The 27,856-nt window shown below is 44.3% G+C and overlaps 13 protein-coding genes across 13 annotated transcripts; 6 read left to right on the plus strand and 7 right to left on the minus strand.

Annotated features, from left to right (window-relative positions):
- Window positions 1-614: 614 nt before the first annotated feature.
- On the plus strand, window positions 615-2,333 carry FA14DRAFT_120411 (acetyl-CoA synthetase-like protein; the record flags this gene model as incomplete). Its single annotated transcript, XM_025496406.1, has 1 exon — window positions 615-2,333. The coding sequence occupies one exon, from the start codon at window positions 615-617 to the stop codon at window positions 2,331-2,333; it is 1,719 nt and encodes a 572-aa protein (XP_025355018.1).
- A 162-nt stretch (window positions 2,334-2,495) lies between these two features.
- On the minus strand, window positions 2,496-4,430 carry FA14DRAFT_160204 (isocitrate lyase icl). The gene has a single exon (XM_025498568.1). It carries the CDS (start codon window positions 3,935-3,937, stop codon window positions 2,573-2,575), a length of 1,365 nt encoding a protein of 454 aa, XP_025355019.1. The 5' UTR covers window positions 3,938-4,430; the 3' UTR covers window positions 2,496-2,572.
- Window positions 4,431-4,535: 105 nt separating this feature from the next.
- Window positions 4,536-5,326, minus strand: FA14DRAFT_184183 (uncharacterized protein; the record flags this gene model as incomplete). The annotated part of the gene is made up of 2 exons (XM_025501371.1): window positions 4,536-5,183; window positions 5,242-5,326. 2 exons carry the CDS (start codon window positions 5,324-5,326, stop codon window positions 4,744-4,746), a joined length of 525 nt encoding a protein of 174 aa, XP_025355020.1. The 3' UTR covers window positions 4,536-4,743.
- Window positions 5,327-5,485: 159 nt separating this feature from the next.
- Window positions 5,486-5,986, minus strand: FA14DRAFT_178119 (uncharacterized protein; the record flags this gene model as incomplete). Its single annotated transcript, XM_025500816.1, has 1 exon — window positions 5,486-5,986. One exon carries the CDS (start codon window positions 5,984-5,986, stop codon window positions 5,486-5,488), a length of 501 nt encoding a protein of 166 aa, XP_025355021.1.
- Window positions 5,987-7,212: 1,226 nt separating this feature from the next.
- Window positions 7,213-10,883, plus strand: FA14DRAFT_160206 (uncharacterized protein). Its single transcript, XM_025498569.1, has one exon. The coding sequence runs from the start codon at window positions 7,499-7,501 to the stop codon at window positions 10,724-10,726; it is 3,228 nt and encodes a 1,075-aa protein (XP_025355022.1). The 5' UTR covers window positions 7,213-7,498; the 3' UTR covers window positions 10,727-10,883.
- FA14DRAFT_160207 (uncharacterized protein) lies at window positions 10,855-14,520 on the minus strand. Its single transcript, XM_025498570.1, has one exon. It carries the CDS (start codon window positions 14,362-14,364, stop codon window positions 10,963-10,965), a length of 3,402 nt encoding a protein of 1,133 aa, XP_025355023.1. The 5' UTR covers window positions 14,365-14,520; the 3' UTR covers window positions 10,855-10,962.
- Window positions 14,521-14,710: 190 nt separating this feature from the next.
- FA14DRAFT_160208 (uncharacterized protein) lies at window positions 14,711-17,305 on the plus strand. Its single transcript, XM_025498571.1, has one exon. It carries the CDS (start codon window positions 14,758-14,760, stop codon window positions 17,251-17,253), a length of 2,496 nt encoding a protein of 831 aa, XP_025355024.1. The 5' UTR covers window positions 14,711-14,757; the 3' UTR covers window positions 17,254-17,305.
- A 20-nt stretch (window positions 17,306-17,325) lies between these two features.
- On the minus strand, window positions 17,326-18,210 carry FA14DRAFT_154171 (uncharacterized protein; the record flags this gene model as incomplete). Its single annotated transcript, XM_025497662.1, has 3 exons — window positions 17,326-17,497; window positions 17,563-18,146; window positions 18,208-18,210. 3 exons carry the CDS (start codon window positions 18,208-18,210, stop codon window positions 17,326-17,328), a joined length of 759 nt encoding a protein of 252 aa, XP_025355025.1.
- Window positions 18,211-18,559: 349 nt separating this feature from the next.
- Window positions 18,560-20,608, plus strand: FA14DRAFT_122926 (cysteine proteinase; the record flags this gene model as incomplete). The annotated part of the gene is made up of 3 exons (XM_025496544.1): window positions 18,560-19,424; window positions 19,506-20,347; window positions 20,465-20,608. The coding sequence occupies 3 exons, from the start codon at window positions 18,560-18,562 to the stop codon at window positions 20,606-20,608; spliced, it is 1,851 nt and encodes a 616-aa protein (XP_025355026.1).
- A 34-nt stretch (window positions 20,609-20,642) lies between these two features.
- FA14DRAFT_33419 (aspartyl aminopeptidase) lies at window positions 20,643-22,613 on the minus strand. Its single transcript, XM_025502208.1, has one exon. The coding sequence runs from the start codon at window positions 22,197-22,199 to the stop codon at window positions 20,676-20,678; it is 1,524 nt and encodes a 507-aa protein (XP_025355027.1). The 5' UTR covers window positions 22,200-22,613; the 3' UTR covers window positions 20,643-20,675.
- A 134-nt stretch (window positions 22,614-22,747) lies between these two features.
- FA14DRAFT_122918 (FAD/NAD-binding domain-containing protein) lies at window positions 22,748-24,430 on the minus strand (the record flags this gene model as incomplete). The annotated part of the gene is made up of 3 exons (XM_025496542.1): window positions 22,748-23,110; window positions 23,210-23,802; window positions 23,962-24,430. 3 exons carry the CDS (start codon window positions 24,428-24,430, stop codon window positions 22,748-22,750), a joined length of 1,425 nt encoding a protein of 474 aa, XP_025355028.1.
- A 679-nt stretch (window positions 24,431-25,109) lies between these two features.
- Window positions 25,110-25,743, plus strand: FA14DRAFT_160210 (uncharacterized protein). Its single transcript, XM_025498572.1, has one exon. It carries the CDS (start codon window positions 25,405-25,407, stop codon window positions 25,696-25,698), a length of 294 nt encoding a protein of 97 aa, XP_025355029.1. The 5' UTR covers window positions 25,110-25,404; the 3' UTR covers window positions 25,699-25,743.
- A 778-nt stretch (window positions 25,744-26,521) lies between these two features.
- On the plus strand, window positions 26,522-27,592 carry FA14DRAFT_111103 (uncharacterized protein; the record flags this gene model as incomplete). Its single annotated transcript, XM_025495932.1, has 1 exon — window positions 26,522-27,592. A coding segment is annotated over one exon (1,071 nt), but the record flags the coding sequence as incomplete, so codon positions are not given.
- Between the last annotated feature and the right edge of the window lie 264 nt (window positions 27,593-27,856).

The following is a 27,856-nucleotide window of genomic DNA, read 5'->3' on the forward strand; positions in this document are numbered from 1 at the left end:
AGCGTTTTCTCCCCACAACGCAAATAGCGCGTGTATTAATCGATGTGCTTGCATATTGTGCTACTATACGCGGGGATCAAGTTCCCTTTTGCGTACTCGAATGTGACTGAAGTAGAAGAAGTTTCTAATGAAACAAGAAATGATGCATCGGAATAATCTTTTTTTCATGCATACACTCGCAATGGCCTTCAATGTGTTGATCGTTCACAAATAAGTGAAACATTTCACATCCACCCTTTCTGCCATCCCATCTCATCACAAAAGGTACGTATGCAGGTTGTTTGTAATCACAACCCCTCCTTTCTCGATCGCAAAAGGCATCTGTTTGAAAGCCACCTACCAATTAAATCTCAATCTTGCATTAGTGCAACGCAAAAGTCAATATTTGTTTCCGCACAACGGTTAAGTTATTGTCCGGCAACAAGAACAGATCAATATATACATCTTCTTTACAACCTTTTTCATTAACCACATCCATCTTTCCCATCTTCCTCCAAATCATGCTCAGTCAATTTTACGTTTTGGAGAAACCTCCTCATTCTCCCACTTATCCTCGTGTCAGATTATCATCCATCGGAGGCGCTGAAGACGATCCTGAAGGACCATTTATCAATATGCCTGCTCAACCACAAATCATCAAAACGTCTCACAAGCCAATAGAAGATTGCGATCGTGGAAACATTTTGACGTTCTTGGAAACCAATCCAAACAAAATTCCCGATTCCAAACCTGTTTTCGTTCGTGTTGCAGATGGTAAAGCAGTCACCCGTGCACAGGCAAAACAAGATGCTCGTCGATTGGCTTTCGTTTTGCGAAACAAGTTTGGCTTGAAGGAAGGCGACAGGATTGCAATCTTTAGTCCAAACAGTACAATCTACCCTATCGCAGTCTATGCCGGATTTGCATCGGGTGTAGTTCTCACTCCAATGAGTCCTGCTTACAATGCCGAAGAGCTCGTTCACCCTCTAACCGATTCGGGAAGTCAATTCATCCTCTGTCATCCCGCCAATCTATCCGTTGCACGCAAAGCACTTCAACTTGCAGGCATTTCTCCAAAGAAGGATGGCTTGAACAGAATCTGGCTCTTGGACGATGGCGATAACATGGCAACCGCTCAAGATGGTGACGAACAGGATATCCGTACCTTACTTTCCGATTCTACCCTTGAACCAATCACAGTCAAGGATGGCAAAGAGCGAACAGCACTAATCTGCTACAGTAGTGGAACGAGTGGAAAGCCAAAAGGTGTTGAACTTACACACAGAAATATGACGGCCGTCACTGCTGCAATGGTGGATGGACTTAAGCCTGACTTTCAACCAACGGATGTCGTTTTGGGTGTCTTGCCTTTCCAACACATCTTTGGAATGGCAAAATTCATTCATTTTGCTTTGTATAGCGGAATGACTGTGGTGGTTATGCCCAAGTTTGACTTGAAAGTGTTCCTTGAAGCTGTGCAAAAGTACAAAGTCACTCTTGGAATTCTTGTTCCGCCAATCTTGGTTCTTTTGGCAAAAGACCCTTCAATCTCGAAATACGATCTCTCCTCCTTGCGAGTCATCATGTCTGGAGCAGCACCTCTATCGGCTCAGCTCGGTGACGAAGTCCAAGTTCGTATTCCAAGCGCAAAAGTTACTCAAGGTTATGGATTAACCGAAACTTCTCCCACTTCTCATTACACTAGCGTTTCAAATTATGCAAACAATAAAGGAAGTTGTGGTCAGTTGATGCCATGTGTTGAAGCTCGTCTCGTGGATGAAGAAGGCCGCGATGTAGGTAATGAGCAAGGCCCATTCGGAGAACCAGGAGAGATTTGGCTTCGTGGTCCAACGATCATGAAAGGATATCTGAACAACCCCGAAGCCACAAAAGATGCAATCACACCTGAAGGATGGTTCAAGACGGGTGATGTTGGAATCTACAAGAACGGTCACTTTTTCATCGTTGACCGTAAGAAAGAATTAATCAAATATAAGGGATTCCAAGTTGCTCCAGCAGAAATTGAAGCAATGTTACTCACCCATCCAAAAGTGGCTGATTCAGCAGTGATTGGAGTGTACAAACCTTCAGAGGCAACTGAATTACCAAGAGCTTATATTGTTCCACGAGCAGATGCGGGAATTGACCTAAAGAACAAAGAACAAGTTCAAGCTTTCAGTGATGAAGTTCGACAATGGTTCGATAGCAAGGTTGCCAACCACAAAAAACTACGTGGTGGCATTTGCGTTGAACCAATCATTCAAAAGAGCCCAAGTGGAAAGATTCTCCGAAGACTGTATCGAGACCGTATTTTGGAAGAGGCAAAAGCCGCCGAAAAGGCTGCAAAAGCCTAATAGCACTTTTTTTTCTCCAAATAACTTCCTTCTAATTTAGCATGTATAATTAGTCTTTTATCAATTTTTTCTCCTTGCCTTGCAATATTTATCCATCTTTCTCATTTCTGAACTGGATCATTTGACTCTTTTCCTATGGAATCATTTCACACAATATCAAAAAAAAGAACATATAAATGACATTACAGAAACTTTTCAACTTTAGAGAAAGGGAACATAAATGACATTGCAGAAACATCTCACTTTTTGGCGAATTGGCTTTCACTATTGTAGCCACCCATTGCAGCAGTACTCGACACTCCTCCCGTGACGGTCTTGAGCAAATTGTCAACGTAGTTTGCTCCTGACCATTTTTGATGGGTCAAAACATCACAACCAATCTCTCGTTCCTTACGTTGGACAATTTCAACGTATGCCTTCATACCTTCAGCTGCGAAACCCTTGGCAAAGTGGTCTGAGATGTAAGCATTGGAGTGCAAACCAGCAAGGGTGATGAATTGCCAGCAGAAGCCCAATTTACCCAAATCCCAAACGTAGGATTTCATTTGTTCAGGGCTCAATTTAGCTGCATCCCAGTTGAAAGATGGTGAAAGATTGTATGCCAGCCATTGCCCTGGAACAGCAGCTCGAACGCCTTCTGAGAATTCTTTGGCTTGTGCCAAAATTGGTGATTTCGTCTCCATCCAGACTAGATCCGTATGGGGAGCGAAGGCGATAGCACGGTTGACAGCACATTGGGTACCACCACGGTATTGGTAGTAACCTTCTCTCGTTCTTGGTGCATCCCAATCCCAGTAGAATCCACTCTTTTCGTTGACGCCAAGTTGGTCGGCCAAAGCACGAGCCTTCTTGTTGCTCATATGAGCGGATTGTTTCAAGAAGTCACCTGCCTTTGATGAAGCACCTTGAGAAGTCAAATGATCGCTAACGGCTTCGGAGAATAGCTTCAAGTTGGCTTGTTTGGTCCAGCTGTCTTCGATTTGTTGCAAAGCATCACCGCTCTTGCCTTCACGTTCAGCTCTGGTCATAACATCAACCAAAGGTTCCAAGTTCTTGTTTGTTGTACCCAAAACAAAGGCATGATCACGCTCATCAACGTTGGAGGTGATCAGAGTGGCAGCTTCTGAGTCCGTACGTGCAACGACCAAGTTTTCAACGCCCATGATATCGTATTGCAAACGAATAGCAATCAAACGGTTGATATGCTCAGCAATAGGGACCAAGACCTTACCGGCCATGTGACCGCACTTCTTTGTGCCTGGAGCTTGATCTTCGATGTGGATACCTGCAGCACCTTTTTCGACAAAGAGCTTTGTCAATTTCATAACGGCAGTCAAACCACCATGTCCGGTATCAGCATCAGCAACGATTGGACGCAAATAATCAACGTAAGGAGTGTTTTTGCGTTGTTCAGCACTCAAGCCAACACGTTCTTCACGTTGTTTACGGTCATGGAACAATTGAGCCATGAACAAATGCTCAACCTTGTTTGGGACGGTGTTGTAAGGGTAATCTGCCAAATCAGGTCCAGGCTCGTTGGTTGAACTGGCAGTTGAAGATGATTGCCAACCGGAAACGTAGACTGATTCCAAATGTTTGGCCATTTGAGTGACTTGAACGGGGTCCAAAGCACCATAAGTGTGGGAAGGAGTTCCTTTAGCGTAGTGTTCTTCTAAGAGCTTGTACAATTTCTTGCCTTGTTCGTTGGAAGGGTAAATTTGTTTGATTGTACCACGTTTTGAGACCACTTGTTCAGCGGTGTAAGGACGTTTTGTACGTGCAAAACGAGGGCTCTTCCACCATTGCTTTACTTCTTCTACTTCTTGTTGGAAGATTTTCTCTTCGTCATCAGAGTTGAATAAACCCATGATTGCGAGTTAGATGTGTTGTATAATGAGGGGATGTGAGGAAATTGACGTTGTCTAATAACAAAGTCAGTGATGATGGAAGAAAAGAATTGACATATGATCTGTCCCGCTCATTGTTTTAAGGGGATCAAGATTGAGGTCGGTCATTCCGGTCATGCTACCTGTCCGGTTCGCAGGCATTGAAGGGAAGGAAGGGGAAATAAGCCCAAAGGGTAAATAACAATGCGCGGGGAACAAAAAGACTGATGATGTGCTATTTCCCTTCCTTCCACTCCACACGTAGGGCTTAAACATCATTTATTCCATGCAACAGAGCGTGAAAAATACTGAAGAACAGATCCGATCCGGCTACTAAGGCAAGGAAGGCGAAATGTCAGTATACCACGCGCTTTTTAGGAAAATCCGCTTATCCCGCCCCGTTTGCGCCGAAAGAAGAGAATTATGTAATCAGTCACTCTCACTAGAAGACAGCATCGCACAAACGAAGGAACTGGATTGGTATCCGTGAGGTGTACAAGAGAATGCACTATGATAATGGCTCTTCATCTTTTGTGCTTCTTCCGTCCTTTCTTGGAGCTGGAGCCGGGGTGACTTTGACCTTTTGGCTTACTTTGTGATGAAGATGTTGCCGCAGAAGTCGATTTTGATGGGGAATGATCACGACCATGTGTGCTGGGGCTGTTTGCTGTGCCTGACGAAGTAGGACTCCCTTGCCGATTTCCTCTCGCTAATTCTGTGGCTTTTTCCGTTACGATTTTACCTGCTGCTAAATGACTTGAATGATAAAACCCGTTTGGTGAATAACAACCTGCTTGTTCGATACAATACTGCAAAGCTTCAATATTTTCGGAAACATTTAATGGATTTGAATGTCCCATCCTTCTTTGAATTTCTCTAGTTGCATGGTCTGCAAATATTTGTCCTTGTGCAGTGATGGCTTCAAGGTCTTCTGCTTTTTCTCTACCACTTGTTGATGGTTCGCCTGTGTACAATAAGAAAAATTGAGAAAATGCCTTTCGTAAGCGAATAATTTGACTCACCTGTAGTACGATCCGTTGGCCTTGCTTGGACGCAATGAAAGATACATAGTAGGAAAATCAAAGAGTTTTTCTCAAATAAATGCATTATTGATACGGTAAAGGTGAAAGTACTGGATTGAATGCAAAACAAAAAAACTCAACATTTACACAAGCAGACACAGCTTATTATTGTGTCAGCTTGTTTGTAAGCCTTTCGGGGCATGAAGTTCATTTTCGTTGATGAAAACAAATACTAGACAGTTTGCTAAGGCTTATTATGGGAAGTAGATCCCGCTCCCGTCCCAGGATGATTATTGTGTGAGCTGGCAGTGACGGCATGCTTAGAATCTTGTCTACGTTGAACATTTCTTGCCATTGTCTTTTTGCAATTTTCACAAACATGTGAGTGATCTGTCTTTTCAGAAGATTCTTTCTCTCTTGCGAAATGGAGTAAAGTATTAGAAGCTTGTGCATAGCTCTTGCGATGAAAACCTTTAGGAGAATGTTGACCTGAGTAATTGGAACACAATTGTGAAGCTTCGGCTAATTCTGTAGAACATAATTGAAGGTTATGACCGTTAAGCTCTTGTACTTGTTTGTATGCATGGTCTATGTAATGAAAAGCTTGTCTATTTATCGCTCTACCATCCCCTTTCTTATCATATCTTCCGCTCGTTGATGGATTTCCCGTTGTTCGATCCATCGGGATTGCTAGAGTATGTGCAACGAGCAAATTTATAACAATTATAAGCAGTCTCACAGTCATTGTTGCTATATAAAATGGTTAACAAAGAGAATGATTGTGACAGAAAGGAGAGTAGGATACTTCTCCAAGTATATAAAAGCGAAAAAAACTTCATTTTGCGTACGCCAATACACAAATGATCCAACCGCCATCACACAATGCGGTGTTTGTTGTTTGTTTGCCATCCCATTGAACACGTGATACAAGATAACCATCAGAAGGATATCAATCAATTCCCCACAGATCCATCTAGCATCAAACAATGTCCATAGAATGACACATGTAAACTGCCATGCCTTGCCAAAGAGTAAGCAGCGCGTGCCTGATCTAAACGCCAAGACTTTTTAAACGGCATTAAACCTTCTGTGCATTCATTCATTCCACCATTAGGGGCATGTTTAGCTTGATCATGCACTCATGCTGGTTGGGAGGTATCTTACGTCATCTACAGTACTGTAGCATAAGATGCGGATTTTAATCAGCTTCACCCCCTTAACGCCGGTCTGCTGCACCTCTCTCACTGTTTGATTTGATGAAAATTTCGCCGTTTATACGCTATTGATGCAGGGTTTAATCATGGGCGCACGCCCTTGTACGCGAATGCATTCATTGTTTGCCGATATAATGGATGTTAGAATGATGAAGGAGAGAAGTTTGGACTTCTTTGCTGGCGCGTATCGCATCATCTTTGTTCTCTTCAGACGCTTAGTTCCGGCGTCTTTTTCATGCAAACCTTTCTGAATGGGATTCGGAGCACCTTGGTAATGTGTTCATTTTCGGGTTTGACTGACAGACATAAATCAGACCTTCAAGACAAGGCTCTCTTTTTACGTGCGGAAGGGAAGGGGTACGTTCCTCTTGCGCGGCGCACAGCTTCAGTATTTCTTTTTTTCTCGTTCGGCGGTTTTGTACGGTACGTACAGTACAGTACATCTTTTACGCGGCCGTTCTAATAGCACAGCACAAACGTGTGCATAAATGCTCAACATGTATTTTTGTTCTGTGCTCACACGCCCGCCCCCCCCCTTTTAGCTGCTGCTGCTATTAGTGTCTTGTTGACTGCCTGCCTTATTCCAGCCAGGCCCTTTCTCTAACTGATCATAAAATTCTTGGCCTTTCTTTTTTCTCTCTGTTGCGTGTGGTGTGTGTGTGTGAGTGTGCATGTGAGCGAAATGATTCAAAAAAAATTAAACAAACACTTCATGTATGCATCATTTGATATTGTACGGGTTATCTTTTAGCAGACTTTTCCTTTCTAACAACTGTCATCCAAACAAAGAAGGGACACCGACATCCAGATTTCATTCTTACGACTTCGCCTTACGATCTTTCATCCAGCAGCCAAAAATAAAGTGTCTTGTTTTCTCGTAAGCATATACTACACAAGCTTTGCGAATAACACGCCCGGCTCCGAAATCTCTCTCTCTCTCTCGTTCCCCCCAATACACCTATCATAACGACAATTACGGATCTCATATCGCAATTACTACCCCTAATCATTTCCCTTCTCCTTTTCTTGGCTGAAGAAACGCAATGGCAGCAGCTGTAGCGCCAGACAATGATTCTATGGCAATGTTGGCATCAGAATTGAGCACGGCAATGGATCATTTAGAAGGCTCAGGCATGGAAAGGGAACTCAATACCTATAGCAGTGAATCCGGTTTAAGATTAGGTGCATTGCATCATCAAACAACACAAGATGCAGAATCAGCACAAAGGACCACTGCATCTTCTCCTGTCGATCAATTCACTACGCCCATTTCTCATTCACCACAAGATAGTACCGATTTAGGTCATTTACCCTCTTCAGACCTTGCCGATACTTCGCAAACAACAAATGCAACATCAACAATGAGCGATGGAAAATCCTCTGTTCGAAAACGTTCGGGGTCAGGGGCAGGTGTTTTGGCACGTTTAACGAGTAGGAATAGCTTTATCGGTTTGGATAGAATCTTATCCAATCAATCTGCCGGACAAAGTTCAACAACAGAAACAGAATCATCCACAAAACCAAAGATTGATAAAGCAGCTTTGACACGTTCAAAAAGCAAATACAAAAGCGGCGTCAATTGGGACAATCCTGACTTTGTCAACGCTGAAGAACCATTCGAGGCTTCCTCTTCACCCCTCGAAGAAAGAAAAATGGACTTTTTCGTTGAGCCAACAGAAGATGCTGATCAACAAGCCTTGGCATCAGCTGGAGGTACAAAAGCTGCTTTAGCACAAAGTAGAGCAAGTGCAATAGGTGTAGGTGCTGCATTCTTTCCCGCTGCACAAAGAGCGGCCGAGCAAGTCTCACAAGCTACTCAACTTGCTGCAATGCAATCTTCAGCTCCGCGACAATTTGGTTCAAGAACACCAAGAGGACAAGATAGCAGAAGTCCAGAATCTCTCTCTCCCGTACACTCTACAAATCATGGTGAAATCAGCAGCTCTTCTAGAATCTCAGCAGATGGTCAAAAATACACCACAGAACAAGCACAGAGAATCTTACAGTCAGCCCGTGATGCAGTTGTCATGTCGAATGCAGCTGTTATGAGATCGCCTCCTACACAGAACGGTCAAAGTGTTGAAAGTGCGCCTGTTCCGGAAAAGCCAACTGAGGACTCCCCTCAAGTCAAAGAAGACGTTGCAGCAAACAAAAAGAAGGCGAGAAAGTCGTTCATGGGCTTCGGCATGGGCAAAGACAAAAAGGCAAAGGAGGCCAAATCGAATACATCCAAAAAGGGCCTCGAAAAGACTTCCAGCACAACGAATTTGACAGCGGCTGAGCAAGGTGCCGCATTGGCATCGGTCAAGTCAGAAAGTGGATCAGATACTTCTCCCAAACAGGAAGGATCAAATTCACCAGACAGCGCAAATGCAACAGCAGGAAGACGAAGACGTTTCAACGACACACGTGAGCTCAACTTGGTTGCCTCTCAATTGGCTGCTGAAGCATTGTTGCCTCCTTCCGCCGATCATAGCCGTCATGCTTCCATGATTGGTGTTTTGTCGCAGAATGGCGGCCACCAATACGATGTAAGTAACGGATCTTTACCTCCGGCATCCTCGTCAAGTGCTGCTGGATTTTCCATGCCACAACCTGCTTTTGCCAGTGAAGCACGTACGACATCATATAATGGCTCACCAATAAGTGGAAGCCCACGTACGCAACCAACTGACATTTCACGATACGAGCAACCTCGTGCAGCTTTTGCCCGTTCAACACATTCAACGTCTTCCCTGCCCGGTTCGCCCTCGCTTACACAAAGTGCTAAATTGTCTGGGTTACCCTCTGATATGCTGACTGGCTTGAATGATGGACCTTACCCTCATCTACCGCCTCGTACGTATGATCTGTCTGATCCATTTGGCGTTCCTATGATGCCGAGTGAATTTGACATCCCTTCGATCAACCTTGGAGGCAGGAACAGCTTACCAAACACAGCGGCGCCATACAGAACCAGAGGAATGTCTTCCGGTTCAGCGGGACGTAGAAGCGTATTGCAAATGTCAATGCACAATCCTGATCAAGAGATGCAAGGTTTGACAAAAAAGCCAAAATCCGGAAAGAACACACCTTTCGGCAGTCGTGCTCCTAGTCGTCAGGCTACGCCAAAATCATCCAAAACGAATTTGCGGGAAGCTGCAAAAGAGGATGCGGGTAAATCTTCTGCACCTCCTGCCCTTGCAGCAAGCAGTCAAACGGTTGAGAGTACAGTACAACTCAAAAAGCCGGAAGCTTCGGATAGTCAAGATAGTCTCAAACCCGTTGCGCAAAAGAGCTCCCGATTGAGCATATTCGGAATAAAGAAGAACAAGTCATCAACAGAAGTTAACAAAATTCTCGCCGGAAAGGAGAACCAACAGCTCAAGCCGCCAAACAACAATGGTGCTTCGTCAACATCCAACTTTGGCGGGTCTTCTGATCGACATTCGGCTAGTAACGACAGCACGACGTCCAGACTCGGAAATGACGCACGTTCGGCCAGCCTCTCCGCTCAGAGCTTGGTGAAAGTTCCTTCGCCGACGATGACATCGGGTTCGGGATCTTCGCACGAACGTAGTGCGATGGGAAGCGCTAGTGATGGTAGCAATTCGTATGGAAACATCATCACCTCAACTGCCACCACACCCGAGGTGCCAATCAGCAAAGCAGACGTCTTCTCCTCATCGCAGACTCAAGGCATAGGTTCACCTTTAGTTGCCGCTTTGGGACAATCAAGTGATCAGCAACCAACTCCCAAGCCTTCAACGCAGAATCTATCCAACGGCCATGCGAAAACCAGTGTGACTAGCACACCTGTTCAAGCATCTGCGCCAATCTACGAGGCTTTAGCTACCAGCACGGATTCAAACCCAAAGAAGATGAGCACTGCATCGCTAACACCCCAATCAACTGGAAAAGCAGTCAGTAAAGAGGCATCAATTCCACCTTCATCTCCTGCTAAATCCAGCAAATCTGTCCGACCATCTCTAACAAAGATCAAATCCAACACAGGAGGCGGAAAGAGCAAAGTAGGAAAATTCATTTCCAAATTTGGCGCTTCTCGTGATGGTAAACAACAACCTCCCATTCCCACATCGAAAAGTCAAACGCATTTAGAAAATAATCAACAACAAACTCTTCCTCCATTGCCAGCAGATGCGAACAAATACGCAACTGTGAATGGCAAGATGAATGCTTCCAAGGATAACCTGAATGGCGGTGAAAAAGGAAAAGCTCAGACCAAATTTGGTCAATTCCGTGCAAATTTGCGGAACGAATGGAAGGTTTGATTTGATTGGATCGATGGACATTTTCTTAATACTTGTTTTCATAAACTCTCTCTCTCTCTTTCTCTTTCCCATGACATCTATCGAACAATACTTCCCCCCAAATCCCTCTCATCAGCACGGCGAATAGCCTCATTTTTCAATTAATCTCATTTCAGACTGTATTTCTTGAGTGAGAATGTGTTTTAAATAATATACAAGGGATAACTACGATCCGAGGTAATGTACATTGTCGTTGTTCACTTCCCACGATTAAGTTTGATTTTCAATTTTGGAGCAGCATTTTCAGCTGGTGGACTGCCTGCACCTCCGGCAGCAGGACTTGCGGCAGGAGGACCTGGCGTAGCGGGTGTTGAAGGTGACATGAATCCTTGACCTGGTGTAAGAGGACTTTGAGGAACGGAAGCAGCAGGCGAAGGTGCAAACCAAGATGACTGTTGTAGCATGTTTGGTCGATGACCCGGTCCTCCTGGTCCTCCAATTCCACCGGGAACGGGAACGCCTTGCATTGTCATTTCTGCTCCTTTTTCTTTTTGTGCTGCTTTGAACATCGGACAGGATGTATTTGTCATCATATGTCCAACTTGTCCACATCTTCCACAACGACGCTTAGTATCCGTCTTGTTCAATAAAGCCTGTGCACCGCCTTCAATCGGTAAACCTTCTGCCAAGGCTTTTGCATTCTTTCGTTGAAGACGTCGATCTCTGTTCTTGAGACTTGATTTGATCTCATCCTCCAAACGTTTCTTACGCAAAGCATCCAATGCAGCATCACCCGTTGGCAATAAAGCTTCTGTCGCCGTACGTTCATCTTCAATCCTTTGACGTTGACGGATATAAGCATGAATCACGCCAGTCTCACGAACAATTTCCGTATTCCATCTACCGTTCTTGAATCTGCGAATACGTAACACTTTGCCAATGTCAGCATTGCTCTCCAAATCATCCGGCCTTGGCGTACCAACTTGACTGCCAGATGGACTTCCCGCACGCATAGAATGAGCACGGTTTTGAGCACGCATATTATTGGCAATCTCCTTTTGTTGTCCAGCTGCCGCTTCGGCTTCTGCAGCTTCAGCCGCTTCCAATTCCGCTTGTGTAAGTCTAGGTGGTGTAGGATTTTCCAACGATCTACGTTGAGTGTTCCAAATCCTTTGGACTTCACTCTTGTATACTTCTTGTTGTCTGGCAACGTTGTACTTGTGTCCGGATTTCTCTTCTTCCATCTGTTGCATTGCCATCCTTTCCTCTTCCGTTTCGCCTGCACGAATGAAAATATCTTTCATCGAAACACGCAAAAAGCTAAACGCTTCACCACGTCCAGTTGGGTCTCCATCTCCATACAACTTCAACATTGCCTTGCCCTGCGTAGCATGCATGAAATTTTTTGTAGTGATCCAAGGCGCAAGCAATTGTTCGATATCCATTTGACTTTCATCTTGATTCTCTTCTTCATAGCCTTCTGCAGTTTTAGAGTATCCTGCATCGAGCAAATGTCGTTGTCCAGCTTGCATGGCTTCGATCAAACAGACATGCTCAGGTGTCAGTCTGGATTGCAGATCCTCTTCCGTTGGCGGGACGTGATCTGGTTTGAGCTTCCAATATCCTTGATCTTTATCACGTCGATGGTACTCCATGAATTCTTTCATTCTTTGACGCATTTGAAGTTCGTTCTGATCAGGGAAGTACTTCATGATACGATGAATCTTGATCCTTTCACCAATGCTCTTCTGCAACAGCTTGTATGTGATCAATTGCATCCTGTACTTCAACGCATTCGTAACAAGACGGGCATGTGGACCCGGCACAGGGACCAATGGGTATGTTTGACCGACAACGAACAAGTTTCGAATGTCTCGAATGTAGTAGCGTACCTCAGACTTTGTGGTGCTACGAATCAACAGGAAATCATTATGGGCCGGCTTGTGTCGGAAAAGAGGAGCACGAATCATTCTGTTGTACAATGTCGGCTGTACTCTTCCTGGCTCAACTGATCCGAACTTCATAAATGGTGATTCATCCGAAACATCCAAAACGACCGTTTCTCCCAAGTCCGACTTGGGTATGTGTTCGTCTCGAGCATCCCGCTTTCTGTAATAATTCACTAGCAGACTTCCCATTCCCAAGTTTGATAGCACGGGAGGGTACTCTTCCGTGTACTCATACAAGATGAACGAACTGGTGTCCTTGAGTGTCAGATCACGGGTGGTCTTGAGTAGCTGCGTGAAATCTTTCTTGCTCCTGCTCTTGGCTTCATCCTTACTCTTGCGCTTCTCTTTACGTACTTTAGAGAAACGTAGAGGAACATTGGATGGGAAGTGAATGACAGGCCTGTGGAAGTCTCTTGCTTCTTGCTTGCTCATACGTGTTTTGTAGAATGGCATTTGAAGCTTGACTGCAGGTCGTGCATGTTGCAATTCTAGTTGTCCAAGCGTTTGACGAATGCTCTTCATGCGGTATTCCTTGGAAAGTTCATAGAATCGATCGTTGCTCAAATTGAAAGGATCCAAGCCAATAGCAGCTCGAGCAGCTCTCAGTGATACAGCAGGCGCATCTGAACGAAGCAAAGAAGTACTCTTTTCCTGTTCCTCTCCACTCTTGGTCTCCAGCAACATTTCAGGATCATTCAAATCTAGCAGCAATTGCGTATAATCTTTGTGTGGTGCATCGACATCCCAGATGATCCCATCAAGCCAGTCACCTTGATCGAGTTCACGATTGTACGGTCGATTGATATTGACAATTTGTTGCGGCTGATCTTCCTCTTCCACCGGATCACCCCATATAATTCTATCCTCCCAATCATCCAGAGCAGACGCATCTAGCATTTGGTTTGGTCTGGTGAGCGCTTGGAGGGTATGTTGCTCTTTCATGATTCGCTCAACATCCATATCATCCGTTGCTGTTAGCTGGTGTACAAGTCCTTCTGAAAATGAGCGTTTACCGGTCATCAAATCTTCATTTGCAAGTAAGTCTCGAGTGCTCTTGTATGGTTGCATATCCTCTTCTCGTAGTTCTTTGATTTTTGGTGTCCTTCCAATCATCTTGCGTCTCTTTCGCGGTGCTGAGGTGAACAGATCCGTAAAGTTGAGAATGGCCCCTTCCTCAAATCCGGGCCACAATTGTTTGACATCAACAGGTTGTGGAGCCAAGACGGGTGGAGGAGTAGGCTCGGAAGGCGAAGAAGGAGGTGATTGCATAGCGACATCAAGAGGTTCCTGTTTGACTTTGATTGCTTGATTGAGCGGAACATCATAACTTTCATCCTCCTCCCCTTCTGCGTCTGCATCTTCATCGAAATCATCATCCTCTCCACGAATACGACTTTTGCTCTTGCTGATCGCATCTAAGCCCATCCGCATGTACTTATCTCGATTGTAAGAAGCAGAATCGTTGGTTGTCGCTTCTTCATCTTGTTGCCTACTTGCATAATCTGCAGGTAGATCTCCCAAATCATTATCATCGTCTTCATATCGTTCGTTATAAATTTGATCTTGTTCCAATAATTGAGATGGACGTGATTTAGGGCCACCAACCAGACGAGAAACATCTGCATTATTTGCTTCTACACCTAATTCTGTCAACAAATTACCCAATGCCAAATCTCCCAATTGGGTAATCGCACCATTGTCGTCATCCATCTTTTTGGGGGTTGATGTTGGTGAAGCAGATGGAAAGAGCAAGCAGCCGATGGGCTACGAGCAAAGTCCAATCCTGCTTTCACGCTGAGTAGAGTTGATAGATCAGCTTGAGTAGGATTGCACCCTTTTCTGTGATTGAATGGTTTGATTGAAAGACGGTGGACGTAAAGTACAATCAATCAAACAGGGTGCTATTTATACGATTGAGTCATTATAGCCTAAGGAATATGAATACGCGCTGCCTCATTTCACACGTGCAAATTAGGAAGATTTAATTTTTTTGGTTTTCATGTCAATTCATTCCCTAATCAATACGGAAGAAAGCATTCTGCTTATGCCATCCATCAAATCATCATTCTCTCTTAGCATGAATTGGTAGGGTCACAGCTAAGGATGAACTCGATAGCAAGCACATCACGCTTGATGCTCACAGCAGCATCAAGGCCTGTTCGCCAATACGTGCCTTCTATTCGTTCTCCACCACGTCCTAAATCTGCTCAAATCGTATGCACTCGTTTACAGCATACAGAGTCACAAACCCCACCTGAACCAAGCTTGATCGACTCAACACAGCTTCAAAGCAGTACGTCAACGAAAGAAAAGCTTGAATACCTAGATCATCTACACAGAGAAAATCCTGTAAGACGCAAAAGGTCAAATAGATCAGCAGATCCATCGGTCAGAATGCAAAATGAATGGGATGCAATCTTGAAATCGATCAAAAAGAGTTTCACATTTACTCAATTAAATGCTCTGAGAAGAGATATGGGAATACCTGTTTCACTTCTCAATCTTCAACGTGAAATCTGCAATATTCGAAAAGATTCACTTGTTCGAGCGATTATGATTCACCGATTCAACATGGAGGATCCCAAAACGACAATCAATACCAGAAAGAAGAAGAGCACAGCTAATGCGAATAAAGAAAAGGTCACTGTGGTGCACGAACTTCCCTTGCATGCAGCCTATCTTGCATTCGATATTGCTGCTCAGAAGACCAGCGATGAATTCCAAAAGCTCAGAGTGAACGTTACGGCAGCAGAACCATCATCAGAAGAACAGACAAAAGGCGTTCAGATCAGTATCACAGGTACGCAAAAAGACGTCGATAAGGCAGTTTCCTGGTTGCAAGCATTCACAGCGGATATTTGCATCGAAAAGAACGCGATTGCATCCATCATCTCTTCGCAATGGTACGATGTTTCTGATGTAGCAGAGTTAGACAAGATTGCGCGATCGTCAAATTCTATCATCACGATTGGTGATGCGCCCAATCAGGAGCTGACAATCTATTCGACCAATGAAACATGGTTGAAGGAAGCGAAAAGGATGCTATCAAAGTATCAACATCATCTGCGAGAGATGAAGGACCGTGCTTTGCTCACATACGCATCGACCTATTCCTCAGACGATTTGCATTCTTTCCCACCCATGTATGCCCTTCAGCCATTCATGCAAAGGTACCTGTCTGGAGATAATGGTCAACCAGACTTCTTTCGTCTCGCTCGACAGGACAATGATGGAAGACGTCTGAGCGTAGAGGAAAGACCAAAAGTCCTGCAGAACACCAATGATGCGGATGACATGGAGACACAAGTCTTCTCGAAGCTACAAGAAAAGTTAAAGGAACGAAGTGATCGATCTCTAGACGATTTGAGTAATCTAGAATCCTTGACATACAAAGCACAGTTTGGCCATCTTCTCTTCAAAAGTGCAGATGAACAGGGAGAGATGCTACCTGAAGCGCCATTCAATGAGCAGGTAGTATTGGAACGAGCTTCTTCTTGGTTGTCAAAAGACGTGAAAGCTGCTCATCAAACAGGTAAAGCACCAGTCATCGGCCCAAGATTTGTTGCTGCAGTGCCACCCAGCGCCTCCGGTGTCGAAGCACCATTCGACGTCTTTAGACCAGGTCAAAATGACGATTCCGGAACTTCTCCATGGGGACTGCGAGATGGTGTTCAAGAAATTCTCGATTCAATGACTGGGTTTACCGAACCCAAGCTAAAGTTGAACGATATGATCAAAGATTTGAAAAAGTTTGATGAATATCTCGCGATACGATATGCAGCAGGTGATGAATTGTTGGAGATCAAAATTCTTCCCAAAGAAGAAAAGAATGCTTCACAACAGAGAGGAAGTCTCATGGATGAATTGTTTGGGAAGAGGGACGAAAATCTGGTTACCGAAGAGGAAACAGATGACAATCTACTACGAGAGGATCAAGAAATTGATGATGACGAGTCAGCGTCTGTGGATGGCGTGTCAGAGAGCACTCTGGTAGACAATGAGAACATTCCGGACGACCCTTGGCAGAAAAAAAGGAAAGAAATTCACGTGGATGAACCCAAAAAGTTCAGATTCAAGCTTCAAAGTGTGAAACAAAGTCTTTCCACGCAGGCAGACGTTTTGGTTCCAGAAGCTGCAACGGACGTTCGCCTATCCGTGGAATCAGCAAGATTGATTCAACAAAAGGAAGTGGAGGGTTTGGAAGAATGGCAACAATACTTGAATCAAATCAGTCCTCCAAACACATTTATGGAGAAAGAGGCTTTGTTCGATCTGGCCAAATCGGTCTCCGCTCCAACTCAGTTCAATTATGGTGGAAAAACATACTCGCTTCTTGATCAAGTTGCGGTAAACGAATGGTGGTGGAGAGTGAGCATGGGGGATGGTAAATTGCCGGACTACAACGCACGAGCAGTTATGGAAATTGAGAAGCAATGCAGTCCATGCTCCACCACTGCCAGTCAGAAACGATTCAGCGTGGCATGGAAGAGACCGACAAGACGAGAAAGTGTTGCACCTCAAAGTACGGTTTGGGAGGTAGCTGAACCTGTTCTCACAGCAGCGCTCAGTGAAGACTACAAAGAAAGACAAATCAACTAATGTACTTCTATCTATCACAACTCAATCAATTTTGCTTGTAATAATATTGCATTTTGTTCAATTGTATGAAATTCATTTACCACCTTTAGCTAACTTCTTTTTCAAACTGTTTTCGAACTTCGTAACCTGGCTTTTGATCGAATTCATCATTTCGGGAATTGTTCCTTTGCCTTGCAACAAGATCGGGTGACCACCACAAAGGAATGGGTTGTCGATCGAAGCCCATTCAATTTTCATCAAGATGCTGGCAAGGTTGAGGATGAGAAAGAGGTCAGTTTATGATCATCTTGGGGCGGCATTCTCACTTACCTTTGACCAGCTTGATCGCCGCTGCTGTTGGTCGAAGTACGATTGCCAGTATTTGTTCCACTGCCGCTTGCTGATGGTGGAGCAGGGTGCTGCTGTTGCGCAACTTGTACAACTTGTTTGGGGGGTCCCATGTACCTCACGGTCGGGGTCGAGCCTTGAAGACTTGCTGTAGAGGACAGAACTGGCGCGGATGCACCTCTCAATGCATTGAAGTTCTGTAGTGATCTTCCCAAGCTGTTTGTACGTTTTACAACAGAACGGGTTGGACTTGCCATATGTGATGGTGTTGCCGTGAGATTGCTACGTGAAGATGTTGACGTTGATGGAGAGAAGGGCGTACGTCGACTTTTCTTCTTTTGAGCGCGAGAAGGAGACCAAAGAATGCTTGAACCTGCTCCTGTACCCTTTTTTTGTTCAAACTTTGGTGCAATGGCAGCCATGTTTTTGAAAGAAGGTGGCTCTGATTGGGATTTCTTGCTTTGCCCAGTATTTGATGTTTTTGAAATGATCGCGTAGCCACCATCTTCTAGCTTGATCTTCTTCTCCTTGATTCCAGCACATTCTGAGGCAGCTCTTTTGCCAAGCTGTTATGAATAGGTGTAAGTCAGAATGTATGCAGAAAACTAGAATTTGAAAATCGCTTACCATGATGATTCAGAAGAAACTGGTGTGTGATGGTAAAACAGAAGATGTAGAATACGCCGCAAACAGACCCTTAAGTATGTTTGAAAACCAATTTCTGCTTCGCCAGTCAAGCTCTGCAGAAAAGAGTAATATGTTGCTGTCATTTCGTCGTTTTCACATGAATGGCAATTTTGGATGTGCGAATCGAGGAGGCGAAGAGCAGACTCAGCATTTACGCGCTGCGCTTGACATTACACGCCAAATAAAACACGCATTGACCAAAGAAGCAATTGAAAGTTGCTTCTTCTCAAGCAACATTACACAACCTTTCTTGCATCCGTCCATCATCTGGTGGAACGGATGGTGAAGGAAAATGCCACCTAGACGAACAAAGCGTTCAGCTGCAACAGTGGAAGCAGAAGAGGAGACAAATGAGTCACATCTCAATGGTCAAGCATCCACTTCACAACCGGCAAAGAGAGCAAGAATATCAGAAGTAGATGGAAATGCAACAGAGGAAGCACAGCCACCAGCTCCGACAGAACTAGAAAGTGAAGATACGACCCTACCCCCAGCTCCTCCGGCATCACCTCCTCCACCGCCATTGGATGATGGAACGGATATCTTACCTCCACCCCCACCGCCAGATGAAGGAGATACTGAAAGATTGAATGGAAATGTGACAGCTGAGCAAGAGCAAGATGAGGAGGCGATTGGAGGAGCAGACTACTGGGCAAAGCTTGCAAATGAAGAGGCAAGCGCAGCTCAGTCTTCAGGAGGTGATTTGTATCTCGACACGATCAATCGTTCGTTGCTGGATTTCGATTTTGAGAAGTTGTGCAGCATTTCACTTTCAAACATCAATGTGTATGCTTGTCTGGTTTGCGGGAAGTACTTTCAGGGAAGAGGGCCAAATTCGTACGCATACCTGCATTCAATCAACGAATCGCATCGTGTTTTCATCAATCTAGAATCGGCCGAAGTGTATGTCCTGCCTGATAACTACAAAGTCAAGGACGCTTCACTGGCCGATATTCGATACCTGCTTCATCCAACATATAGCGAGAAACACATCAAAACCATCGATGCACCAGATGCACGCGAAGCACTCGATTTGAGGGCAAATTCATATTTGCCAGGCTTTGTTGGGTTGAACAATTTGGGTGCTAATGACTACATGAACGTCATCATTCAAGCACTTGCACATGTGAAACCTTTGCGAAATTTCTTCTTACGTGGTGGTCCTGCACCGTCACTGCAACAGAAAGGCACCTCCACAAAAACGATCGAGAAGCTGGGTGGTCAGGCTGTCGGTTCAGACAGCCTTGCCAAATCAACTGAGCTGGTCCGCAGGTTTGCGTCTTTGATGCGGAAGATTTGGAACCCACGTAATTTCAAGGCACAGGTATCACCACATGAGTTTCTACAAGAAGTTGCAAATGCCAGTAAAGGACGTTTCTCTATCACAAAACAAGGTGACCCGATTGAGTTTCTTGGATGGCTTTTGAACAAATTGCACACCGATCTTGGCGGTGGAGGAAAGAAGAATAAAAGAAGCATAATCAGCGACTGCTTCATGGGTCACGTCCGGGTAGAATCGCAAAAGGTGTTTGTCAGAAGTGGGATTGAGCTAGAAGATGGAGAAGATGTGAAGATGACCACAGAACAACTTGATAAGTTAGACAGTGATGGACGGAAAGAGGGCGGACAGGAGGATGCATATGGTAATGCAAAGTTCAACATCGATCGCGAAGTCAAGGTTGATCGGTCGCCTTTCTTTTTGCTTGCGATTGATCTGCCACCCATTCCTGTGTTCCAAGATGTGATTGAGAAGAACATTATCCCGCAAGTACCTATTGCGACTGTTCTGTCAAAGTACGATGGCGTTTCCTTCCAAGAAGCTCGTGGAATGATTAGACGGTACAAGACGCTTCGACTTCCTCCTTTTCTGATATTGCACTTCAAAAGGTTCACAAAGAACAACTTCATCGAAGAGCGTAATCGAACGATTGTTGAATATCCCGTCAAAGGTTTGGATCTTTCACCGTACATTGAAGATCCATCATTAGCTTCCATCTCAACAACGTACGATCTGGTTGCAAATGTCACCTTGGAAGCTACTGCAGGTACCGTAAGGGAAAATGCGATTTGGCGATCACAGGTTCATACATTTATTGATGGCAAACCGATCGGCACGCCTGAAGAAAGGAAGGAGAGATTACGCAATCAAAGACGTGCTGCTAGAGCCGCAGAATTGCGAGAGTTGGGAAGGGAGGAGGATGCCAATGCCGACGTAGATGATGACGATTTGACGGAAGAGGAAAAGTGGTTCTCAATACAGGATTTGTTGGTCGAATCGATTGACAAGCAATTACTCTTCTTGGGAGAGTCTTACATCCAGATCTGGGCACGTCGTGGATAGTCATTATCTTCATTGTACTATATATTGCAAAAATGTTGTAATTCATACATGTAATCGAAGCAAACTTTCAGTGCGATAAGTCAGTGGTGAGCTCACTGTCGATCTGTTCAAAGTGATTAAAGAACGTTTCAAAGAGTTTAATCTTTCTCTCCACATCGAAACTTCCACAAGTTTCACGAATGGAGTGCATACTCAATTGTGGGTTACCAACGTCCACCGTTCTGATACCATTCTTGCTCATCAAAGGACCAATCGTTGATCCACAAGGCATGTCATTACGAACGCAAAATTCTTGCAAAGGCAAATTGGCAAGTTTTGCAATCCTTCTCAACAGGAAGATCGTTGGACCGGTTGATGCATATCGTTGATTCGTGTTGGTCTTGATGATCGTTCCTCCGTTGATACGTGGACGATGTTCATCTTCATATCTGGAAGGGTAATTGGGATGGAAAGCATGGGACATATCAGAAGAGATCAAGAATGACTTTGCGATCGCACGTTCATAATGCGATCCGGATCCATGCTCTTGTTCTGCACTTGAGGGTGCAATCACACGAATGCTTGCCAAACGCTTGATCAAGGATGCCAAAATGTTTGATTCTGCTCCATGCGTAGATACACTTCCAACTTCTTCATTATCGAACAAAGCAATAGCTCGGATCGATTTTGAAGAAGACAGGCTGGAGACATTGGCGCCATGTGCATTGATGATAGCGGTAGTAGCGCAGAAGCATGTCATCTGATTATCCAGTCTAGGAGCAAAGATGAACTCGTTGTTGATACCACCCAAAGAAGCCGGTTGTGTGTCGGCCAAGCTTAATTCGAAGTCTTGGATTGCGTCTACACCACAGCCCAACTCTTTCGCTAGAACGTCAAGCAAGACAGAGTGATGCTTTGAGGTCATCGTAGGTGCTCCTGTGATCTCTGAAACGGTAGAGGTAGCCTTTGCATTTAATGCCTCTTCAGCTTTTTCTGCTAATCCAATGATTGGAACAGTGTTTTCTTCCTTGTTCACCTTTAGAGCATCATTGACTGAGCGATCAAGATGGATAGCCAAAGTAGGAATTCTCAAAAGTGGTCGTTTGATATGAACCAATTTGGTGACGAATTTATTAGAAGATTGAGCTACGATCACTCTTCCTGCCAAAGTCAGATCACGATCGAACCAAGTGTGCCAGATACCGCCTCCGTAAGTCTCTACCCGCACTTGCAAATAACCTTCTTTCTCACGTTTAGAGACGGGTTTGATGTGGAAGTTTGGTGAGTCTGTATGTCCTCCGACGATATGAACGCCTCCTTTTCCCGATACAAATTCTCCACCAACTGCAAAAGCAACGAGAGCAGATTCATTACGAGTGAAAAAGTACTTTCCTCCTTTTTCAACCGCACCTTCCCATACATCCCCTTCACTTAATCGTTTGAAGCCAGCTTTTTCCAACATGGAAACACTTGTTGCGACTGCATGGAATGGAGTTGGACTTTGGTCGCTGTATTGCAAGAAACGTAAAGCTGCATCTGGTCCTTCTTGAACATGATGACCTTGCAATGAAGGTGCAGAAGTGGAAAGTGTGGCAGGATGAATGGCGGTCATGATTCTGATCGGGAAGGCGGGAATAGAAGTTGTAAGAGATGTTTGACGTGAAGCGAATCGAAGTGGAAGGGCAGCTAGACTGCAAAACGATCGACCAAAAAGTGATGAAGACAGATTGGGCCACAGTCTGTTTGGAAGATGAAGTTGAGAGAGTAAAGATAGGATCGCTTTTTGTGTCGCGTGATGAACCAAAGTTGATTACTCGATTGAAGTGTGTATGCTGCTTGACAAGCATTTGGCGCTACTGCAATTGCGTCCAAGCGTTAATGCATTGATTGACTTGGATAATTCGGACTTTTGCCCGAAGAAAAAGCATTCTTCTAACCTCTCTTTAGTCAACACTCCACCAAATTAAAAGCATGGGGGAGAGAGTGTGGTTCTTGTTTTGTGCCAAGAACGGATACTTATCATCCGTAATGTTCTGTAAGGCCACCTTGCCAAGGATGCTGTTGGTGAATGCAATAACATTAATTAAAGTCATTGTTCAGATGGAAGCATGTGATTGTATGCACAAATTAAATTTCATCTAGAATAAAAACACGTTCGCACTAAAATCTTGTAAGATCTCTACCGAACAGGCGATTGATGGTCCAAAAGAAAGGCACAAGTAGCCTATTACGCCATGACAAACTCATGTACGTATATGCCGATCGCCAAATCACCCAAGCGATCCTTCCTTGTGCTTTTGCGTTTGGACTATCAACGATTGCACTTCCACTACCCAAACTTGCCATTGATCCCATATCACGATGCTTGAAGACTTTTTCGTCTGCTTCTGGATCTTCTCCCATCTTTCCGTTCAAGACGTGGGCTAGGTGTTTCCCTTTTTGCGAAGCAACTTGTGCGGTGGCGGGCAGAAACTTTCCTTGTATCTGTGCACAATCTCCGATGGCATACACATCCTCAACAAACTGCAAAGCCGTACTTGATTTAGGGTCACTGTCATTCTTTTTGAGTATTGCATCAGTGCTTTGGGGAGCTAAGTGATGCCCTGTGGGTGCAGATAGAACACGCAAATGATCGTCTGTTAGGAAGAAAGAGTTGCCATCATCCTTGGCGATGGAATTTGTCCTTTTCACTAGAGGCGATGCACATATACCCGTTGACCAAACAAGCAAACCGAAAGGAATCTCTCCATCAGGTTCAACTACTAGATTCCCCCTTTCCACTGCCTTGACTTTGCGGTTGAGCATGACGTTGATTCCATCTCTTGCAAACTTTTCACGAGCATAAGTTGCCAAAGAAGCGTCAAAGTTGTTCAAAATCCCAGCAGAAGCGTCGACGATGCTGATACTGGCAAATTTGACGATATCCGGGAACAATCTCTTTAGATCAGAAGAGAGAAGGTCATGCAATTCAGCAGCGAATTCACTCCCTGTCGGCCCACCTCCTACAACAATAAAGTTCAAGAGTGCTTTTCGTTGATCATCTGTCAGATTTGGATGGTCTGCCTGTTCGAAACATTCCAATATTCTCCATCGAATCGCTCTTGCATTCTGAACGTCTTTCAAAAACCAAGCATTTTCACGAACACCTGGTGTACTAAAAGTACGATTGTATGCGCCCACACTGATGACCAATTTGTCAAAAGATAAAGAATACTCTCTTCCTTCTTCCATACCTTTCCATGACTCATCCTCTTTATGATTTAAGTGTTTTCCGCTCGAATCGGATGATGAACTTGCTTGATTTTCCGCATCTTCTTCATGTGCTTCGATCGCACGTCTATGCGGTGCCCGCACCATTGCAGTATTATGACCACCTCGTGCATTTGGATAATGATTTGTTGAAGTTGGATCTTTTTGTCTAAAAACGGGTGGATAAGCTGGCATAAGTGTTAATGTCTTTTTTTCCAAATCAATCTTTTCCGTCCATGCATGATAAAAATGAATATTATGATTTCCACGTACGGGTTCCATTGTCGTTCGTAATTCTAATGAACCGGTTGCCGCTTGTGCTAATAATGGCGTCATTGCGAAATAGGTATTTGGAGAAACGACCATTACTTCATATCTTGTTTGATCCAATCCTTTTAGCAAAGACATTGCACCCCATCCTGAACCTAGAATAACTAAGCGTTCTTTGCTCTTTTTTGCTTGGGTTGAAACTGGTTGATCGAGAGGAGTTGCAAATTGTGCCGTATTGCTAGCATGTATGCGTCTTGTACTCAATGCGTGTATGTCCTGTATCCGTTTTGTGGACCGCAACGAGACAAAGCATCTCGATCCCATCTGTTGTCCGATCATTGCGAATAGTCAGTGACACAATGATGATGATGATTTAAAGAGACTCAAGCAGTATCCCGATCAATCCCAACAAACAGCATGTTCCCCCACTCATACTAGGTCAGGCCTTGTTCCCGATAAGATTCTGATTCCCTTTACTCGGAACATTTCTTCCTATCGAGCCGAGTTGATCTGAAAATGGGTGGACCTAGTCACTTGACCTGCCAAAAAAACAACTGCAAAACTCCATTTCAACACACAAACACACAAACACAACTCGCGTTTAGGTGTGGTTGGCGCGTTACGCACGCCCACGTCCACCCGACTTCAAAAGCAGTACAGTAGATACGCGTATGAGTTGCTTTCAGATTTGGGTTGAATGCTTCTGGGCCGGGTCAAAGCGGACAGAAATCTTGAATCGAGACGATGATCGAGCAGTAAGATTGAGCGGCAGCGTGTCGCATCTTTGACCAAGTGGGAAGTGGTAGAAAAGAGAGCAGGATAGCATCAATATTGTTTTTGGCGCTCGTTTCATCTTGGCTCCTTTATGCTATAGAAAGCTTACCTAAGTACGCCGTCATTACAATCATTGCAGAAATGAAAACCTGTCAACCTTCGGAGATGTAGTTGCCGCGGCGATAGACACAAAAGCCACAATCCATTCAACATATTCACAACCGCCCACCTTCAGCATGATCTCCTGATTAGATAAGTATTATCACAACCAGCCCACTTTTGGCAAAGCTCTGTTCTCTAAACATTTTCCGCAAACGCACAGTGCATTCATTTAAGGCCAATCACACATCCTTTGGTGCTGCTGTTGGCTGATCTTAACTTTAATAAACAAACACGGAGAGGGAGGCCGCCTTGTCAAAAGATTTTTAGCGTGAGTGAATTGCTAGTCCCTAGATTTTGTACAAGCAAAAAGGTGTAATCGCCGCTTTAGCCTTATCTTTACTGACACTGCTTAATTCATTTTAATGCCTTGGCATGAAATTCCAGAGAAGGGCACCAAGCAACCGTTTTTTGGCGTGCATACAATCCTAGATCGTCTAGCCAAATTCGCTGAAAATGATTTGAAATTCTCTCACGCCCTGTGCAGCGTTTGGGTCTTCATTCGCACAATGTGCATTTGTTCAGATTGTGCCTACTTTAGCTTCATTCTTTGGATAGGCAATTTGCAATTTTTATTCAATTTTATTCGATCTAGAAACAATCAAATCATTTTTGGCGTTGCATTTAATGCCTACAGCTTACCCAAGACAAAAAAATAGGGTCTGTAAATATGGGGATCTAATTATAACTTGGTAAAAGATCGGTGGATTGCTGCTCTCACACTCTCTCTGTCGAATTTGAAAGTACTTGTGTGAATTTGAATAAGCGGAGTAAATACTGATCATAACATACGATGAATGAATGATGATAGAATGATGTGTAATTCATTACCGGCCATCACATACGATCATCCCGAGTGGTGGTAAAAACAAATACACAACTAAAAAGTCCCTCTTTTCGGAATCCGCTTCGGTAGAATACTCTTTTAATTCATCTCCCCTTGATGAACAGCGGAGGCCGTCTGTATTTACCAGAGTATCAATTTACGGTAACGCCGCACTGTCATCAAAGAAAACTCTTGCTTCGCTGTCCTGCTGCCGCTAAATTTTTCTAAAAATAGTCCAATTCATATTCAAGTACGCTTCCCTCTCTTGATTGAAAGTGTTACACAAACAATCACCATCAAGGCTTACCGATTCTTCCAACAAACAAGATGATCAAACGATCCATCCTACTCTTTACGCTCATTTGTTTCTCACTCGTTTTATCAACATTGCAGTCTGGCTTACCGCAATCGCAACTATCAAGTAAAAATTTGCCGCAAGAAAGAGGATCACATTCACAATCCAAAAAAGGACCAAAGAATGAATTATCAAAACAGCCATCCGCTGACCCAAAGGCTATGATGGCTAACAAACGTGATGCATCAACACTCATGTCAGGTGGAAATGTGTACGAAGGAGTGGTGAGTATGGCGCGAGAAGATGGAAGATTGCTTTCCCAATACATTTACTGACCTGACCCTCTCTTTCCTCCTCCTTGCAGAACCACAATCCGATCGTAGCACCGGCAAATTCTTCTTATAACATCATACGAATCGGACCAAATAACGAACAATTAGGTACTTTTTGGACAGCAAAACCAAAACAAAATAAAGCAACACAAGCATTCATCATGATTCATGGTAAATTACGTAACGGTGGAGATTATTGGACAATCATGAATAATATCGTTAAAAATGCCGTTGAAAATAATGTTACGGGTGTGGATCCGGATGCCATCGTCGTTGCTCCGGAATTCTTTTCTGCCAGAGATAATTCAGGTCAATACGATAATAACACACTTGCATGGGGTGACGTAAACGCATGGCAAGCAGGTGAAAAAGCCATTCATCCAGCAGGTTCTGGTGTTAGCTCATTCGATGCTCTTGATTCATTGGCCAATAAATTCTTGGACGTAACACAGTATCCACGATTGCAAAAATTGACCATCATCGGGCATGGAGGAGGCGGTCAATTGATTCAGCGATATGCTACTGTTGGCTCAGTGGACAGCAATGACCGCGTTCACATTCGCTTCATCCATGGTGATCCCTCCTCTTGCAACTACTTCACCACAGATCGACCAACCATCGACGGCCAAACATTGCCAACGAAAGACAGTTGCCCAACTTACAACACTTGGCGATACGGCTTTGACAATTTCACAGCTTCATCCGGCCCGACCAAGAAGCCTCAAGAATATTTCCAACAATACATATCCAGAGATGTTGTTAGCATTGTGGGATACCAAGATACCCAAGCAAGCGGTGACAATTATTGTATGGCAGTCATGCAAGGTGGTTCAGCGCGAAGAGATCGCAATTTGATCTGGTGGAGATACATCAACACCCTAGCCAACACAGGAGAAGATCTAGACGGATTCCCTGGAAATTTTGACAATCTTCCTGATTGGTCTAACCTTGTCAACAATAACACATTCGGTATTCGTCTCTTGGTCGTTGAAGATGCAGATCATGATGCCGAATTGGTATTCGAAAGTGCTGAAGGACGAGCAGCTCTATTTGACGTAAACTCCTCCTCTTTCCCTACCGGATGGAGACCAGCCGGTTGGAAAAATACATCTCGTGCCGTTCCGCCTGCTCTTTTAGCAACGAAAAAGGTACCCAACCAACCAACAACTGGCGGCAAATCCTCTTCCGCAACCACTACTTTGCGAGCGACGGTCTCCGTCTTTGTGCTTCTGTTTTCTGCACTTTCCTTCATTATTTCCTTGACATCTGTACTTTAGACATTCATTGTGTGAATCGATAGAATCCGGAGACCTTCTCCTCGCCGCTGCCAATTGATTGTGTCTGATGTGTAGATGATTGTTGAA

Source organism: Meira miltonrushii, assembly GCF_003144205.1.
Source record: "Meira miltonrushii strain MCA 3882 unplaced genomic scaffold FA14scaffold_2, whole genome shotgun sequence".
Taxonomy (NCBI): domain Eukaryota; kingdom Fungi; phylum Basidiomycota; class Exobasidiomycetes; order Exobasidiales; family Brachybasidiaceae; genus Meira; species Meira miltonrushii.